Below are 16,411 nucleotides of genomic sequence, written 5' to 3'. Positions count from 1 at the left end.
CTCAATACACTCAGTTCTCAGAGGGAGAAGTGGTTAAAGCTTACATGCTATTCCAATGTGCAAGAATTTTTTCTCTCCTTAGTTAGCAGGCTTTCTATAGATGTTGTAAATCTTTCCTCGTAAGATCATTTTGAGGGATCTTTCTCTTCTTACATAGGTTAAAGTAAAAAATGAGAACGTTGCTTTTGCTATGAAGTGTATAAAGAAGAAGCACATAGTTGACACTAAGCAACAAGAGCATGTCTACTCCGAGAAGCGGATCCTGGAGGAGCTGTGCTCCCCCTTCATTGTAAAGTAAGTGAGCGTTTGGCTTCCAGAACATAGGACTTTAGGCCCTTCCCCGACGTGTTTCCATGCAAGAGGATGCACAGAGGCATAAGAGCAGACCCCACTCTGAATTTCCCATGCTAGTCACAGCAGCAATACATAAAATGTTACGAGTTTGAGATCTGGAGTCAAGCACCTAGATTTTTTTTTATTCTTGAGTAAATGTCAAGAAAATGTGTGTATGTGAGTGTGTGTGTGTGTGTGTGTGTGTGTGTGAGAGAGAGAGAGAGAGAGAGAGAGAGAGAGAAAGAGAGAGAGAGAGAGAGAGAATATAAAATTATTGCAAAATGTTTGAATTGATTATTTAATCCAGACCTAATGCAGAATTTGGGAAGTGAGAATCCATTTGAAACCCCTCAGGGACTATGTTGCTGTTGAATTGCTGGAGTAAGTAGCATGTGGGAGCACATGAGCTGCCAAGGAGCAACAAGCTGTGGTCCTGGCAGTACCTAGATGCTGACAGGTCCACCTCCTAACAGTTACTGTCTATGTGTAGCTATCACCAGAGTTTTAAAAAGAAATGATACTCTAGGTCACAGCTGTCTTTACTTGTGAATTCATGGGTTAGTGGTGTAAGCCAGTTTATATTTTCGGATATGTCTTAGTGCCCCAGAGTGTAGCTTCAGTGATTTCTGGGTGATATAAAGTGCCCTTTCAATGAATAGAATTTATACTGTGTGATCAAATGCCTTGAGAGAATCTTCTTGCCAATCCATATTCCTGATACAGTTTTTCAAAATTGAAAAAGAAGGCTGAAGCCAGGCAATGCTGGCAATAAAGCCATCCGATTATCTTTATATTAACTATGTCCCAAAATACATCTCCCTCTTTTTTTTTTTTTTTTATCAACAATTCATTAACAAACTATGACAAGTGGCTGCAGGGCATGGGTTAGGTTTTATTCATTTCTCATATCCAGCTCTTTACAAGGTTCGTTGCATATAGTAAGGTAGTAATGATACTAAGACTAAATATTAACGACAGCATTTATTGAGAAATCAACATGTGTCAGGCAGTCTTCTAAGCAATATATTAATATGTAACATACATATAAAATACAAATACAGAGGGTGCCCCCAAAAATGTATACACATTTTAAGAAAGGAAAACTGTATTAAAATTGTAACACTCAATATATACTGATAACAAAGATGAATACAAGTCACTGCAACTACAAGAAGTGCTCAAAGTGGTTACCATCAGCGACCAGACACTTCTGATTACGGCGAACTACTGCTTGAGCAACATTGAACAAAGTGTCCACTTGAATACATTTTTATGTCACCCCTGGTGTATTATTTATTTTATAAATTTATATTTATTTTATATATAATAGATATATCTAAAATATATATTAATTTAATATATAATCAATAATATATAATTAATGCATAGTCAAATGACTATATGTATTCATTTGATCTTCATAATAGAACAATGAGGTAAATGTTATGATTGTCCTCATCGAAGAACAATAAGAAAAGTGAGGTTGCATAGCTAATAAGTAGCCAATCAGGGAGTCAAGCCTAGGGAACTGATTCCAGGGCCCACACAGAACCCCTGTACTAGACCGCTTCTGCTGTCTGTATATGATGTAACCTGGGCATGGTGCTAGGGAGAAAAGGGTTTCTTTTGATTAAGACCCAGAAGCTGCTTTCACCTAATGTGGAAACATAGTACCCTGTCCAGGTCTCGCATCAGGATTGAGGTTGTCATTTCCTGAGATTCTGGGAGTGCTGCCATCTGAGTCATTTGGCTCAGTCTCTCTCTTGCCATTGCTCTTAGATAAGAGAAACTCCTTGCCCAAGATCATACTCTCTCTCCAGGTACATCCTGGCATCCAGTCACAGCAGAGCTCCTTGAAGCTGAGCCTTTCATTGAAACTAGATTATAATCCAACTCTCTCTCTGTTCAAATCTACATCCTTCCTCCTCCATGGGTGTCGTTCTCAAGTGCACTTTCCACTAATCTTATGGCTTACAACCCTCTGTCTCAGAGTCTACTTCCTGAGACCAGCTAGAGGATATAAGACGTGGGTATGAATAACTGTTATGCGAGGCAGATCTTGAGGGAGATATACGCAGAGTTCTCTGGGTTTTTGGAGGAAGAAGGGGCCATGTTTAGCGGGTGGGATAATGAGCTGCTTTATCAGGAAGGTGACCTCTGAGGTTGGCCTTGAGGAATGGATAACACTTTTACAGTGAAATAGATGAGGAAGTCGTCTGTGAGTAGAGGGAGGGCAATCTAAGTAATGCGGTTAAATGTGAGCAAAAGCAAGGCAGTAGGAAAGATCAGAGTACTCAGCAAGAAGCCCAGCATAGCTGTACGATGTTTGGATGTTCAAAACGTTATTGATGATGCTCTTAAGCAACTTTAAAGAGATTTTAAAACTAGATTTCTAATAATAACCATGTTTTTATCTGTCTCCACAGATTATATCGTACTTTCAAGGACAATAAATACGTATACATGCTTCTGGAAGCCTGCTTAGGTGGGGAGCTATGGAGTATATTAAGGGACAGGTAATGAAAGAAGATTACAAACAATAACTTTAGTCTACTCATAATTGGTCTAAATGATCATATATTCATGATCATTTAAAGAAACATGAAGGAAGTAGTTAAGTTATGATTCTAAGAAAATATTATCACTTAATAAAATATTAATAAAATAGTAGTAATAGTGATATTTTCTTAGCCAACATTATAATTGTGTCATAGGCACACTTTGGCAGTCATTGTCATTCTCATATTACAAATTAAAGAATCCCAGGCTTAGAGAGATTGTGAACTATCCGTGGTCACATAGTATGAAACAGAGTAGGTATAAACCCGAATGTTTCTGATTTTGAATCTCTAAGAAGGGAGTTGAAGAAAAGGGTGGGGAATGGTGAAGCCCTTCTGAAAAGCAGAGTAAGATGTGTGCAAAGATTCAATTTTACAAAAGGGGTAGTTTCTGAACAATCAAAACCATGTATGCATAGGGCTCCAGAGTAGACAATTCGGGGTTTTCTAGACAATGCAGATTTTTCTCACCAAAGAGTAAAAAGTATAAACTTTTCCTCCAGTGAGTTTTGAGTTTATTCAGGGATACAATGTATGCACTTTAAAAACATTTCTTTATTTAATGTGAAAACTAAATAGGACAAAGAATTTGCAATTTGTAATTATTAATAAATGCCAAATGAGTGTGGTAGATAGTAAGCTCGGAGGCGAGGAGAGATAGAAAAATGTGATGGTATATGGAAGGACTTGAACTAAACTCTAAAGATGACCAAACTGTGGAAAGACAGAGAGGAAGGGAAAATAATGTAAGATACAGCAGAAATGTTGGGATGAGATTAGGTCTGTTTGTGGATGATCAACAGTAGAATTTAAATAGAAGACAAGGGAGCAGAAAAGGAGATGGGAAGGTAGGTTTGCACTAGGTTGTGTGCCTTAATGCCAGGCATTTAGAAAGTGTTACCTGGGCCAGTTGTTCTCAGCCCAGACTACACATTACAGTCACCTGGGGGTTTTACAAAGTAAAAATGCTGAACTTGACGCCAGAGATTATGGTTCAGTTCATCTGGGATGGGGTCCAGTGAATGATTTTTTAAATGCTTCTCAGGCAATTCTAAGACATTCATGGCTGATAATCACACACGAAGGCAATAAGAGACCACCGAGCATCTGAGTAGAAGATGAATGTGTTGTATTAGAGCATATCATTGGATAGAACATATCATTGAATACAGAGAGCCTGGAAGGATGAGGAGACTTGCATGATCCCTGCAAAAGCATTTGCATCTGCCATCTTTGTTTCAACAGGCTAATCTATTGAAAAATCTAAATCTATTTAGAAAAGGGAGTTCCCACTTCCTGTTAAGCACTGTGTCTAATCCTCTCAACAACACTGTGAAGTGAGTAGTAAACCCGTTTTATAGATAGGAAACTGAGGGTCAGAACAGCTAAACAACTTGCCCAAGGACACAGTGAGTGGAAAAAGCAAGAGTCAAAGCCAGCCTTTCACCCCAAATCCACATTTCTGTTATACCATGCAGCAAATCGCTGCCGCATTGCAATCATTCAGTGTGTAAGCCTACACACAATGCTGACACAGTGCAACTCCAATATCATGAAGGTACACCAAATAAGAAAGAGTTATGACCTCATTTTTACGGCTATTGTTACATGCTTTACAAACAGGAAATGCAAATGATCACTTGAGTCATTTTTTCGTCAAGCAATCAATTACACACATCTGGTTCAGGCTTGCCATTGAAATAGTTGCATTTTCTCCAGTGTTGCATTTCTCCATAAATATCTACAAAAAATTACCTTTCTATGTTCCTGTGTAATTACCAGAAACAATTGTTTGAATGTGGACATTTTAATTTTAGTGAAGTAGTTATCGTTTGCATCGAGTATCCTGCTAAATTTCTTTATGATCAGCAGTCTAATTCATTGGCAGTATAAAGTACTTTTTAGTATTGATGTCCTAGAAAACATTTATATTGCATAAATCTACCAGTATAATAATTGGCACCTAGAACAGACAACAAAGATATACATCTACAGTATTAAAAGGGAAAATGATTTTTTTGCAGAGGCAGCTTTGATGAATCCACCTCCAAGTTCTGTGTTGCTTGTGTGACAGAAGCATTTGATTACCTGCATCGACTAGGTATTATGTACAGAGACCTGAAGCCAGAAAACTTAATACTAGATGCTGAAGGTTACCTGAAATTGGTAAGACAAATTCTCTTACTTACAGTATCATATGAGATATTTCCAAACACAAAGTTGTGGTATAGTTGCAATTTCTTTTAATTTTGGTACACCTGTTATTTTCACTTTGGGGGGTAGGGCCTTTGAAATTGACACACACAACACAGGGAGCCGTGTTACAAGCACACTCTTTTTGGCCTAGGAATTTAATGTTTCATCCATATTTATGACCCCTATTAGGGATTCACATAACAGAATGCCTTTAAATTTGGATTTTATTAGTATTTTTTGACTAATAGTCTTAACTAGGTTTTAATAGATTCCTGCTACATATAGGGACTGGCTATAAGGGATAAGGAAAGAAGATAGCATGGCTCCTGCCCTGAGATACCCACGGTCTGTACAGAGAGAAAAGATACACATATGAATGTTGGTAGTTTTTTTTGGAAATCTTTCTAGGTGATCCTGAAAGTACAACCAGGCTTGAGAATCACAACACTAGTGTACAGGCTCCTTGGCGACAGAGTCTTTCCTTGCTGTCATCTTTGTATCCCCTCATGCCCAACATGAATCCCCTTGTATGTCACACTAAAGAAAAAAGTGCTACCAGTCACATAAACTGCTTTCCGTGAGAAACTATATTAGAACTGGGCAGTCATATTTAGGAGAAGTCAAGACACTTTAGTCCTTAGGAGGGGACCCCATCAGGATGGGGTGCCAAACTGAGTTTTCCTGAGTCCATTTTGTAAGTACCTCAAGGACATTAAAGTGTCTCTGAACTTAACATTTGCAAACATATTAAAAGTTTTTCACATCAAAACTTTTATATATGGGAATAATAATACCTACCATTTCATGATAGCTATGTGTAAAGCTACTGTGCTAAACATTTTGCAATTGAAATATTTAACAATTGATGAGATAGTTTTTGTCATCCACATGTTACCATGTATAATTTAGTCTTAGGAATTAAATTATGTGTAATTGCTAAGGGATTGCTCTCCATAGTAAAGGAGTAAAGTCCTCTCATGTGAAATATGGCTGACTTCCAGGAAACATTTTGATCCATTCAAGCCTTATCTTATCCATGAAAGACAGTTTTGAGATTGATGAGGTACTAACACAAGCCCTCAATCACTCCTCTTCTTCACAATTCCTTCATTGGCTCTGCCTCTCACAGCTCTTTAGGGAAATCCTTTGGAATATTCTAGAAGTAAAAAAAATATCATGAGGGGTCCAGATATCCATTAGGTTCATTTCTTTTTTTATAGCTGTTTGTTTTTAAAATATTAGATAGCATATTCAATATTTATAGTCATGGAGATCAGTAAATATCTCTCCTGTTAGTCATGGTTATAGTCATAGTCACCCTGCTAACTCATTTGCCAACCAGCTAAATGAAGGTTATTAAAATTAAAGAGTAAATGTTGGCTATTTGCATTTCTAGCTGTATATCAAATTAGATGTCCTGATCCTCTCACTATAAAATGTCTAAAAATACTGGATGAAACATGAAAAACAGTATTACATGCAGGGCTGAATTTCTAAGACAGCATTGGGATTCTCCTGAGGCTGGGAACCAAGCTTGAGCAGTAGCGTAGGATGGAACTCAAACATTGGAGCTGCTGTCTTGTGGGCACCCAGCAATTCTAGGTGGCCTAGAGGTTTGATTTTATTAGCTGCACCCTCTGGAAACAGGAGACCAAGGTTTGGACCTGGGCAGTGTGGGCAGTTCAAACAGAGAACATTGTACAGAGCCAGGAAACACACAGATCACACTCTCAGAGAAATAGAAAACAAGAAAAAATATTTACAAACACAGAGTAAATGCAAGAAAACATGCTTTTCTCATTATTGGGCTCTTGGTAGAGAAACAGAGGTCACCTCTAAGAGTTCTTGGCCACAAGCTGGTCTTTGTGAAGATTGGGTGCCCAGTCTTCAAGGATGGAAAAACCCAAGCAAGAATTTGAATGGAAATGGAGCCATGTTGGTAGTATATTCAAGTTTCCAAGAATAAATGTATATTCTCTCTGGAAGAATGTACTCTCAACTTAGGACTCTCAGAGATAAAGTTCCAGGGAACATGAGCTCATGTTTAAAAAATAAAATTTAAAAATATATAAGATAAAAAGGTGCCATGAATATTATATGGCAGACACATAAGTGTTTCATATATTGGAGTAATCAGATAAAAACTGTAAAATAAATGCATCTAACGCACCTTATAAAAATAAGAGAGGAAATAACAAATGAGTAAGGAACAGAGTCTCTCGAAAACGATCTAACAGATTTAGAAAAAACTAACAAATAAAACTTCTATTAAGAAATTAAGAACATAATTGAAATGTAATATTCAATAGAAATTTTCATGAATGGTGGAGTAGCTTGCAGTGGAATGATCTTATTGACATTAATTATAATATATGTATAAAATGTGTGAAGACATTGGAGAACAATAAAAAATAGACTTTGAAACTTTGAAAAAAGGGAAGGAACCCAATGTGGGTCAAATCCACATTGATACAGCTGTTTGCAGCTGTTCATTTCAGGACACTCCTTATTGTATAAGGCACAGGGGATAAACCTTTAGTTAACATCATATTTAACAGTGAAATATTGAACATTTTCCATTAATTGTGGACAAGGCAAGAATATTTTCTGTCACCACTATTATCAACATTGTAGCAGAGATCTTAGCAAATGAGATAAACCAAGAAAAAGAAATGAAAAGCCAAAGATTAACAAGAAAGAAGTTACTTATCTTTATTTGTCGATGACATGATTGTTTATGTAGAAAAGCCTAAAGAATCTATCAAAAAAGTACTAGAAAGAATAAGTTAAACATGATTACAGCTACAAAGTCAATATATAAATAAAAATTCTATTTCTATATACTAGCAATAAATTTTTATAAAGTAAATAAAAATACCATTTATAATATCAAAAATCAGAAAATAATTTTGAACAAAATTAATGTGTAAAAATGTGGAAGACTTCTACATTGAAAACCAAAAAAATATTGCTGAGAAAAAAAATAACTATATGGTAAGATACCCTATGTTCATAGATTGGATAACTCAATATTTGATAAGATGTCCATTGTCCCCAAATCTAAAGATTGAAGGCCATTGCCATAAAAATTGGAGCAACCATTTTTTAGAAACTGAGATGTTTATTCTAAAATTTACACTTACATGCAGTGTTCAAAAGAGTTAATAACCACTTTGAAAAACGAAGTTGATAAATTTATAATATCTTACATCAGATTTATTATAAAGTTATACTAATCAAGGCAGTGTGATAATAGTGTAAGGACAGAAAAGTAGCTTAATATAACAGAATAAAGTCCAGAAATAGATATATGTAGTCAACTGATTTCTAGCAAAAGAGGAAAGACTAGTAGTCTTCCCAATAGGTGTTGATGAAACAACTGGATATGGATATGTGGGGGAAAAAAATGAACCTGACTCACCTCCCAGTATATACAAAAATTAATTCCAGATGAATCCTAAACCTATAAAGCATCCAGAAGTAAACGTAGGGTAATATCGTCACAACATGGGGTAAGCAGAGATTTCTTAGGACACAAATAGTAGCAATCTTAAAAAGTTTGGGCTGCTATAACAACAATACCATAGGCTGGGTGGCTTAAACGACAAACATTTATTTCTCATAGTTTTGGAGGCTGGAAAGTCTAAGATCAAGGCTCTGATAGAAGTGGTGTATGGTTAGGGCCAGCTTCCTAGCCCATAGACAGCTGCCTTCTCACTTCTACATACAGGGAAAGATGGAGAGAGAGAGGGAGGGAAGAAGATAGAGAGATAGAGATAGAGAGCTCTCTCCAGTCTCTTCTGCAAAGGGCACTAATCCCATCATGAGGGCTTTACCCTCATGACCTAATTACCTTCTAAAGGCTGAACCTCCAAATACCATCACACTGGGCATTAGGGTTTTAATATAAGAATTTGGGTGGGGGACACAAACATGCAGTTCATAAAACAAAAAATTTCTGATAATCAAAATATTGTATTGTTCAGAAAATGAATAGTTATGCCATAGACTGGGAGAAAATATTTGCAATATCTATTTATGACAAAGGACTTGATTGTATCCAGAAATGTATAAAGAACTCCTACAGCTCAATAATAAAAGGACAACCCAAGTGGAAAAAAATGGTCAAAGGTCTCGAAAAATCAATTCACCAGAGAAGACAGGAATGATCAATAAGCCATATCAGTAGTCATCAAGAAAATGCAAGTTAAAACCACAAAGAGTTATCATTTCATACCCACTAGAATGATCAGAGTTTAAAATATTGACAGTACTTTCTAGTGGGAAAAGAAAATTGTAAACTGTTGGAAGAATAGTTTTGTCATTTTCTCGGATTCAAACCTATGCCTGCTCTATGACAAGAAACTCCGCTTCCTGGTAGAAATTCCATTCCTTGTATTTATCCAGGAAAATTGAACTTATGTTTTAAAAAATCTTGGGCAAGAATGTTCATAACAGCTTTATTCCTAAAAGCCTCCAAATCAGAAACAGCAAGTACCCATCACCAATTGAATATATAAACTTATAGTAGTACATTCAGCAATGGAATGCTGCTCAACAGTGTAAAGGAATGCATTACAGCAAACAACAGCATGAATGAATTTTAAAAAACTATGTTGAGCAAAAGATGCCAGACACAAAAGAGTGTCTTCTGTATGATAATATCTATTGACATTCTAGAATAGATGGTAGAAAGAAACACAATGGTTGCCTCTGGGAGGGGCATTTGACTGAAAAGGGGCATGAGGGAACTTTCCGAGATAATAGGAGTGTCTGTATCTTGACCGTCAGGTGGTTGTAGTTACATGAGTATAATCTTCATTAAAATTCAATGAACTGTACACCAAAAATATGTGCACATTTTACTGCTTATATATTATATACATCAATTTGAGAAATGTAATAGGTTAAATAGCAGATGATTCACAAATAAAGAGAAAAATCAGTGAACTTAAAGATAAATTTCAAGACACAAAAAGGTGTAAAATAAGAGTAATAAGGAGACTTGAAGAACAGAGTGAGAAGTTTTTAAAATGTTTAATTGGAGTCCAAGCTAAAAATAATATAGAAAATGAGGGAAAGCAGTGTTTAAAGATATAATGGCTGAGAATTAAAAAAAAACACCAATCATCCGGTAAAAGAACCCCAACAAATCCCAATTGGGACAAATTGTATTTATTATAGCTCCTCTCTTTGCATAGCAAATCTCTCCAAAGCTCAACGGCTTAAAACAACAATCATTTACAATCTCACAGTTTCTGTGGGCCAGGAATTCGGAGAGTGGTTCAGCTGAGTGATTCTGACTCGAGGTCTCTCGTGAATTTTCAGTCAGATGTTGGCTGGCGCTGCAGTCACCTGGTGGCTTAACTAGGGCATCCAAATCCAAGGTGACTTGCTCATATGGCTGGCAAGTTGATGCTGCCTGTTAATTGGGGGCCTTAATTCTTTTCCACATGTGCTTCTTTATGGGTTAAATGTCCTCATGGCATGGAGGCTGGCTTCCCTCAGCATGAGTCATCTAAGAGGCTGAGTAAAAGTTACAATGCCTTTTAAGACCTATTCTCAGTCACAAACGAAGACTTCTACTGTATTCTGTTGGTCACACAGAGTCAGCCCTGATTTTTCTTGGGAATTATTGTGAGAGGGACACCTGTGCCTACCAGGAGAAGTGGATCATGGGGCTAACTTGGATGTTGGCCATTGTGATAGCAAAAGTACAGAACAAAAACAAAGGGAAAGTCTTAAAAGCTATTAAAGACAAGGCAGTTTACATAAGCAGGAGTAAAAATTAGTCTCTCAGTTGATGTCTCAACAATAAAAGCCAGAACACAATGGAATAATATGTTCAAAGTTCTGAGAAAAAAATAACTGACAAACTTTAATGATAAATTCAGGGAAACTCTTTTAGGAGGGTGAAATAAAGGCATTTTCAAACAAAGATAAAGGGCAGACAAAGGATGTGGTTAAGGGAGAGATAAAATGATCGCTGAGGAAGGATCTGAGATACTACTGGGAGAAGTGACTGTAGAAAAATGGTAAACATGTTATTAATCTATTAAAATTATGGTATAGCATAATAATTATTCTATTATGTACTACTGAAAATGATACAATGCTAAATACCTGAACAACTGCAGCATGTAAACTGAGAGTAGGTTTAATTGAAATTAAAGTGGGAGAACACGTCATTCATTTTAAAAGAAGATGAAACAGGAAACCTAGAAAACAAAGAGAAAGCACAAATTGGGAGTAGAGAGACATGCAAACAGACTTAACACTTCAGATAAAAACCAAAGATTGTCAAATAAACTTAAACCATAAAAATCAGTTATATGTTTACAAGAGACAGACCTAAAAACATGAGGATGCAGAAGGGTTAAAATTAAAAGGATGGAAAAAGATATGCCTGGGAAATATTCAACAAATTTAAATGCAGGTGTTAATGTTGGTATCAGGGAAGAAGTATTACTAGAGATAACGAGGGTTACCATATAATGATGAAAGTTTCGTTTCACCAAGATGATACACAAATCTTGATTTTTTATTTACCAACAAATGCTTCAAAAATAAGAAGCAGAATTTGACAGAATAGGGAGAAATGAACAACTGTAAGAAAATTTAATACACCTCTCTCAGAAATTGATATAACACCTAGACCAAAATCACTAAAGCTTTAGAAGATGTGTACAACACAATTAATTAACTTGATCTAATGACTTACAGAATATGGTTCCCAGTAATTAGAAAATACACAATAACAAAATTTGATAATATATTGAGCCATTAAGCAAGTTTTAGCAAAAATCATAAATAGGAATTGAGCTATTGGTGGGCAGCCCAGCAAAACTGCTTTCACGGAGGGTTTCTGAGGGGATTGCAATAGAGGTGGCGGTGGTGCGGGTACCTGGTGACAGCACAGCAGGAATGCACATCTGGGTGATGGACGCTCGGCAGTGTAGCCTTGGACACCAATGTCTTTGAGGATGACAGACTCCTTGTTAGAGTGACCTTGACCTCATTCTACAAATTTCATTAAGTGATATTTTTATCTTCCTGCATTTTTTTTTTTTGGCACTATCGGTGAGGGGCCAGATATCTAAGGATGGCAGGAAAGTAAAGGTGGTTTTTCTGAGCAAAGCATAACCAGTCCTGGAATAAAGCTGTAAGAGAAAGGTGTGGATTTTGAATGTGTCTCTCTAGAGGCTATAGAAGTGTGCCCTTCTCTTATAATTACAGAAAATGAATTTGTGGTAAGGAATGAAGACATCATTCCACTTTTCTTCCCCAATTCATCATTGATATTGCCACCCCGATTAGTTCCTAAATGAATCCCAACTGGTCCAAGCGGTCTGCATCAGGAAACACACTGAGTAGTAATTAAGGGTTAGGCAGGTATTACTACTAATGGACCATGAAGATTCACATCATTTTCTCTCAATTGCCCATCCAATAATTTCCTAAATCTCCACTTTCAAGGCCAAGGACGGCTGATGAACACAATAATCATTAAAAGCCCTTCTTCTGGTTATCATGAATGAATCCAGGACAATATTAAGATGTAGGACAGTACTTGAAGAGTTTAAAGAAAAACCCACCTTGTTCTCAACCCAAGCAGAATTTATATACTAGCTAGCCTTCTTGTGGTTGCTCAGCAGAAAACTTGGTTGTAATCCAATAAATCTCAGCTGTCCCTCATCAATAAGCATTCCATATGATTGTGGTATTACTCCTGTGAGTAATATACTCCATGTAGTAGCAGAACAACATCGTTATACTGAGTATTATATAAGAAAATACAGTGTAAAACATATTAAATGTTGACATTGTTGAGTGCTTCTTTAGATATATCTGCCCCTCTATGCTGATAGCATCATGATGGCAGAAACTGCTAAGCTGTTTTCTGCTTCACTTAGCACATGGCTTAGTATATAAGAATGAATAAAACATCAATGAGGCAGCTTCTTCCTCACTCCCAAAATAGGGACATTAACTTTTTGGACTCTGATATCGATGTATTTAAAGTAGAAGTCAATAACAAAAATTTAAAAACAGGAAGCAACCACTAATAAAAATTGTAACTCATCATTGAAATTTTAAGAATATTTCAAAGGAATTCAAGGATCAGTGAAGAAGAAACTTTAATGAATTTTAAAAAACAGCATTATACAATAAATAATATACTGCATCCTCATATATGTCACCACAAGTGGGTTGCAGCTAAAGTAATAGCTAGAGTAGTGGTTATAGCCTTAAATGTTTCAACTAGGCAATAAGAAAAGATAAGTATTAATGAGCTAAGCATCCAATTTAAGAAGTTGGAAAATGGAGAAATAAAATAAAACCAAAGAAAAAATAATAACATTAAGAACATTAATTAATGAAATCTAAAATAAAAAGAATATAGAACGAAGGTGGATATTTTGAAAAGATTAATAAAATTAACAAATCTGTGGAAATACTTATAAAAGTAAAAGAGAATAGGTACAGATATATACTATCATAAGTGAACATAATTACAGTTAAAACAGAGATTTACGTGGTGTGAAAAGTATTTGGGCAACTCAACTCTATACTATCTTATTCTATGAGGCTAGTGTAAACTTGATTCTCCAAAGAAAACTCCTAAGAAAGGCAAATTAATGTCCAGTCTCATTCATGAATTTAATCCAAACAACCATAAGCAAAATATTAGGAAATGGAACACTACAAGGAATACAAATTATGACAATAAATCATAACAAGGTTGGCTATATCTCAGGAATGCAAGCATCATTTAACATTTAAAATTTTATTAAAACAAGTCACAGCATTAATAGATTAAAAAAAAAAACAATTATATAATCACCTCAGTAAATGCAGGGGAATTTTTCATACATTTCTACATTCAATTATGATAAAATCTCTTAGTAGTCTAGGAATATAAATACATTTTATTAACCCAGTGAAGGATACCTGACAAAAATTTAGAGCAAACATTGTACATAATGATGAAACATTAGAAGTATGCTCTTAAAAGTTAGTGGGGTAGGTGCTTCTATTCAGTATTTTACTGGAGGTCCTACCCAATGCAGTAAGAAAGATTAGAAAGTAAATAACAAAGCCTATTTCCCCATGTGATATAATTAACTCTATAGAAATCCAGAATGCAACAACAAATTACTAAAATGACGTAGAGAGTCTAGTGTGGTTGCTGAATGTAATATTAATAATACAAGACCTCAGTGTATTTTTAAATACCAGAAACATAGTTGATAAATAGTACTATACATGCCATTTACAAAAAGCATAAAAATATTATATATGTTTGTGTAATAAAGTAAGTATATAATGAATCTAGAAATACATCTAACAAAAATATGTAAGAGCTTTGAGGAACTTACACAAATGTATAGCAAAACATGAGGACACCTAAATTAATAGGCTCATTTCTCTTCTTCCGGGCACAGAGCTAGACAGCATACCCCAGGCTTTTTTGTGCTATGATCGTGTGTGGCTCAGTTCTAGCCAGTGAAATGTGAGCCCACTGTCTGTGCACCACCGTCAGACCTGGGCTGAGAGTGAACTAAGCAGCTGATCTCTATGCAGGCTTTCCAGCTTGTGGCCAAGAAACAGCGGATTTGAAGTTGGCAGGGCCATAAGATGGAAGGGGACTACATGTTTGGAGGAGAGTTCCCCGCTGCTCAGTCAAGCCCACTATGTGAGGAAGAAGAAAATTCATGTAGAGTTTAAGCTTTTATATTTTCATGGATATGTTTGTGGCAGTAGCTAGCATTACCCTAACTAACTCAGAAGGATGTATCGCCTAGGTTTAAAAATGGGAAGACTCAACATCCCAAAGGTATCAGTCATCTCCAAATTGATCTACAGGGTTGATACATTTCAGGTGGAATTCCAGCAGAGCTTTTTATGAAGCTTCACAAGCTGAATCTCAAGTTTATGTAGATTCATAACCAAGGGCCTAGAATAACCAAGACATTTCTGAATACAAACCAGAAGGGTAGGATGGGAGGGCACTCTCTCAGATATCAGAACTAATTGTAATGCCATAGCTCAACCTAATTACTAATGAGGGGGGATGTAGATTAAAACCACAGTGATTTAATAATTACAGATGGCAAAAAATAAAGGTTAATACCACTAAGTGATGGTGAGGATGTAGAGCAACGGGAACTCTTATACACTGTTGCTGGTGAAGGGGTGGTAATATAGCACAGTCCCTAAGGAAAATAATTTCACAATATTTAGTAAAGTCGAAGGTACCACATCTTTGACTCGGCAATTCTACCCTCTTACATGTATCTACTAGGCTACATGGAAAATAGTATCAATAGAAGCATTTTTATAATAACACACAATTAGATATTAGCTTGGTGCAAAAGTAATTGCAGTTTTTGCAATTATTAACATTTTAAACTGCAATTAATTTTGCACCAACCTAATATAATACAAATGTCCATCAACACCATAGTGGACAAAAACGATCATGGTGTGTCAATTCACTAGTATATGATACAGAGTTAAAATAAATGTACTACAATATGGATTAAATTCACAGATATGATTTTAAGGGAAAAGAGGCAATTTGCCCAGGAATAGATATATGATTTGTCTAAACATTTTACAACTGTGAACTATGCATTACTTAAGGATATCAGATACGTGGGGAATCAGAAATGAATGCAAGCCAATGATAAACACCAAACTGCAGGTGGTGGTGACTTCTTGGCAATGGGCAGGAGGATACCACGGGAGGAACACATGGATTTCTGCGTCGGTTCTGTTCTAAATATTAAGCTGGCAGAGGCTAGTGGAGTATTTTTATTCTCATGCTTTATAACTTGCGTGTATGTCACAATATTTTATATAGATCAAGGATTTCTTAACTTGAAAATAAAAGTAATCATTGGCTCCATCTATATTCTTTTTGCCAGACCATTATTAGCTGTTCTTATTAAGTGACAATTAAGTTTTTCCCACCAATGTGTTAACACAGGCTGCTTCTTTTCCCTTAAATATCTTCTACTTCTTCATCAACTTATTTATAACGGGAATATTCCCTTTGAAACTGGTTCAGCCTCACCTCAAATATTCGTGACCTTCCTAGATTTAATTTTTTTCATCTTTGACATTAGGAAAATAGTCCCTAGCTCACAAGTTGCATTCAGGTTTGTTTTTTTTCACCAAATGTGCTGAACATTTGCTGTGTTATGAATGTTGTAGGGGGTGCAAAATGAATAAGATATAATGCCTCTTCTCAAGGAGCTAGACACACAGCTAGACAATACTGCCACAAGGGATGTAATTGTGGAATATAAACAGTGTTA

General features: G+C 35.9%; 1 protein-coding gene across 3 annotated transcripts in view; it reads left to right on the top strand.

Moving 5' to 3' along the window:
- PRKG2 (protein kinase cGMP-dependent 2) overlaps window positions 1–16,411 on the top strand; it is a 105,849-nt gene that overhangs the window by 59,677 nt on the left and 29,761 nt on the right. For all 3 annotated transcript variants that reach the window (XM_074324382.2, XM_019720111.3, XM_074324385.2), the window contains 3 exons: window positions 158–294; window positions 2,760–2,849; window positions 4,916–5,057. In XM_074324382.2, the coding sequence (XP_074180483.1) occupies window positions 158–294; window positions 2,760–2,849; window positions 4,916–5,057 (369 nt within the window). The remainder of the gene's footprint in view (window positions 1–157; window positions 295–2,759; window positions 2,850–4,915; window positions 5,058–16,411) is intronic.

The sequence above is a fragment of the Rhinolophus sinicus genome, chromosome 1, assembly GCF_057876585.1.
Source record: "Rhinolophus sinicus isolate RSI-liver-muscle chromosome 1, RSI-T2T, whole genome shotgun sequence".
Taxonomy (NCBI): domain Eukaryota; kingdom Metazoa; phylum Chordata; class Mammalia; order Chiroptera; family Rhinolophidae; genus Rhinolophus; species Rhinolophus sinicus.
This window is presented reverse-complemented; position numbering and strand designations above follow the sequence as displayed.